Below are 2413 nucleotides of genomic sequence, written 5' to 3'. Positions count from 1 at the left end.
AGTGGTGCCACGTGTGCCCAGCACAAGCCCCGGTCGCGGGGTGTTCCTGAAGGTCTTGTTGGCCTCACAGGCTTCTGGAGATCATGGTGCTTCTCAGCGCCTCATGGCCCAGGGGAGCGTCCAGCCGAGGAGTCGTATGGTGTAAAACCTTCCCAAATTGGTGCTGCAGTTCCAGCCACCAACTCCTGGTGTTTCCTCTAGGTACACATGCCATGGTCAACTCCAAGACCACCACGGAGACGACCACTACGGAGACGACCACCACGGACACAACTGCCATGTACATGACCACCACAGAGACGACCACCACAGAGACGACCACCACAGACATGACCACCACAGACATGACCACCACGGAGACGACCACCACAGACACGACCACCATGGAGACGACTACCATGGACACGACCACCATGGAGACGACTACCATGTCTGTGACTGCCGCTCCAAACACCACAATCTCCAAAAACACAAGTGACAAAGGGACTCAAATCTCCATGTCCTCCCATACCACAGTCTTCCCTGCCACAGGCAACACCACAAACTTACAGTCCAGCAACAGCCCCACAGGCAACACCACGGTGCCCATCTCTAGCAGTGCTGCCGTCTCCCACGCCAATGCCACAGCCAACAGCACCGCGGTGCCCATCTCTAGCAGTGCTGCCGTCTCCCACGCCAATGCCACAGCCAACAGCACCGCGGTGCCCATCTCTAGCAGTGCTGCCGTCTCCCACGCCAATGCCACAGCCAACAGCACCGCGGTGCCCATCTCTAGCAGTGCTGCCGTCTCCCACGCCAATGCCACAGCCAACAGCACCGCGGTGCCCATCTCTAGCAGTGCTGCCGTCTCCCACGCCAATGCCACAGCCAACAGCACCGCGGTGCCCATCTCTAGCAGTGCTGCCGTCTCCCACGCCAATGCCACAGCCAACAGCACCGCGGTGCCCATCTCTAGCAGTGCTGCCGTCTCCCACGCCAATGCCACAGCAAACAGCAGCAGCTGGCCCCCCCACTTCGGCACCAACACAACCAACAGCAGCTCCACAGTTCCCACCTTCCCCCCGGGTGGTAGCACGGTGATGCCCATCTCCAGCACCAAAGGCAACGACAGCAGCAGTGCTCAGGTCATCCCCACACAGAAAACCTCTGTCACCCCTCAGAGCAGCACGGCTCCCAGGCAGACCCCCACGGCCGTGCTGGGCAGCAGTGGCACTCCCAACCCTAGCAAAGCTGCAGCCCTGCTTCCCACCGCGGTCCAGCTGCTCCTCCGCGTCCTGCTGTCCTTCCGCATCGTCAACAGGAGCTTCAACGAGAGCCTGCGCGACCCCACGTCAAAGGAGTACAGGAGCCTGAGCCACACTGTCTTGACCATGGTGAGTCCCAGCCCTGCCCACGGGCTGCCTGGGCGAGCAAAGCCCCCCGCTCTGTGCTGGGAAGGAGCCGCCTCCCGTTGGGGCTCCCCGTGAAAGTGCCCCAAGCACCCGCTCTGCCAGCCGCTTCAGCCCCGGCCGGTCCCGCGAGGGGGAGCGGCGAGGGGACGGGAGGGAAAGCGTGTCCACCGGGGAGGTGGCTGTCACCCCCATGCTTTGTTCCAGTTCGAACACGTCTTTGGCTGCGCAAGCTGCATGGGCAGGCAGACCTACAAGGGATGCAGTGAAATCTATTTCAGGTGAGCGGGCCAGCGGCTCTGGCTGCGGAGGCCAGCGTGTCCCGGCTGCACGGTGCGGAGCCCCTCGCAGGGGGCAACAATTCGGGTGCTTACGCCTCTTCTTGTGAGCAGCCAAGGCTCAGTGGAGGTGCAGTCCACCCTCGTGTTTGCGCACGGCAATGACACTGTCACCAGCGACGCCGCTGAGCAGCAGCTGAGGAACAGCCTGGACCAGAACGGCTTCATCATGGACCTGCAGCTGACCAACATCCAGAGTGAGCAGGAGCTTCAGGCCGGGGGCGCGAGGGCGGATGGAGCCCCACAGGGGTGCTCTGGGGGCTCCGCAAGTGCTGTCCCAGCCTGGCCGGGGCAGGGAGGCTCCTCGGCGGTGGGACAGGCTCAGGGCTTGCAGCCGGCAGAGCCTATGCAGTTTCCCCGTGGCACACAGCACTGGGAAGACCTACTGGACCCGATGGAGGAGGGCTCATCCCCTCACGCCCCATCCTGGGGCTCTCAGTGCTGTTTGTCCCGGCCAGCCCCGCAGCTCTGCCCAGCAGCACAGACATGGCTCTGGTCCTCTTTCAGGCACTGTGGAGGCGATGTCCCCAGCACCGGTGCCTGCGGTCCCGGGCTGGGCCATTGCTCTGCTGGTCCTGGTCTGCATCCTGCTGCTGCTGAGCATCCTCACCTGCCTTCTGCTGGTGAGCCCCCCATCCTCATCCCTGTCCTCACCTGCCTTCTGCTGGTGGGTCCCCTGTCCCCATG

General features: G+C 63.2%; 2 protein-coding genes across 2 annotated transcripts in view; both read left to right on the top strand.

Moving 5' to 3' along the window:
• Positions 1 to 398: 398 nt before the first annotated feature.
• On the top strand, positions 399 to 873 carry LOC104624535 (cell wall integrity and stress response component 4-like; the record flags this gene model as incomplete). The annotated part of the gene is made up of 2 exons (XM_010291928.1): positions 399 to 701; positions 808 to 873. Coding segments are annotated over exons 1-2 (369 nt in total), but the record flags the coding sequence as incomplete, so codon positions are not given.
• Positions 874 to 893: 20 nt separating this feature from the next.
• MUC1 (mucin 1, cell surface associated) overlaps positions 894 to 2413 on the top strand; it is a gene marked incomplete at both ends in the record, with an annotated part of 1690 nt that continues 170 nt past the window's right edge. Inside the window, 4 exons of the mRNA XM_010291927.1 lie at positions 894 to 1373; positions 1596 to 1669; positions 1781 to 1923; positions 2234 to 2393. Coding sequence (XP_010290229.1) covers positions 894 to 1373; positions 1596 to 1669; positions 1781 to 1923; positions 2234 to 2393 — 857 coding nt within the window. The remainder of the gene's footprint in view (positions 1374 to 1595; positions 1670 to 1780; positions 1924 to 2233; positions 2394 to 2413) is intronic.

Source organism: Phaethon lepturus, unplaced genomic scaffold, assembly GCF_000687285.1.
Source record: "Phaethon lepturus isolate BGI_N335 unplaced genomic scaffold, ASM68728v1 scaffold35937, whole genome shotgun sequence".
Lineage (NCBI taxonomy): Eukaryota > Metazoa > Chordata > Aves > Phaethontiformes > Phaethontidae > Phaethon > Phaethon lepturus.
This window is presented reverse-complemented; position numbering and strand designations above follow the sequence as displayed.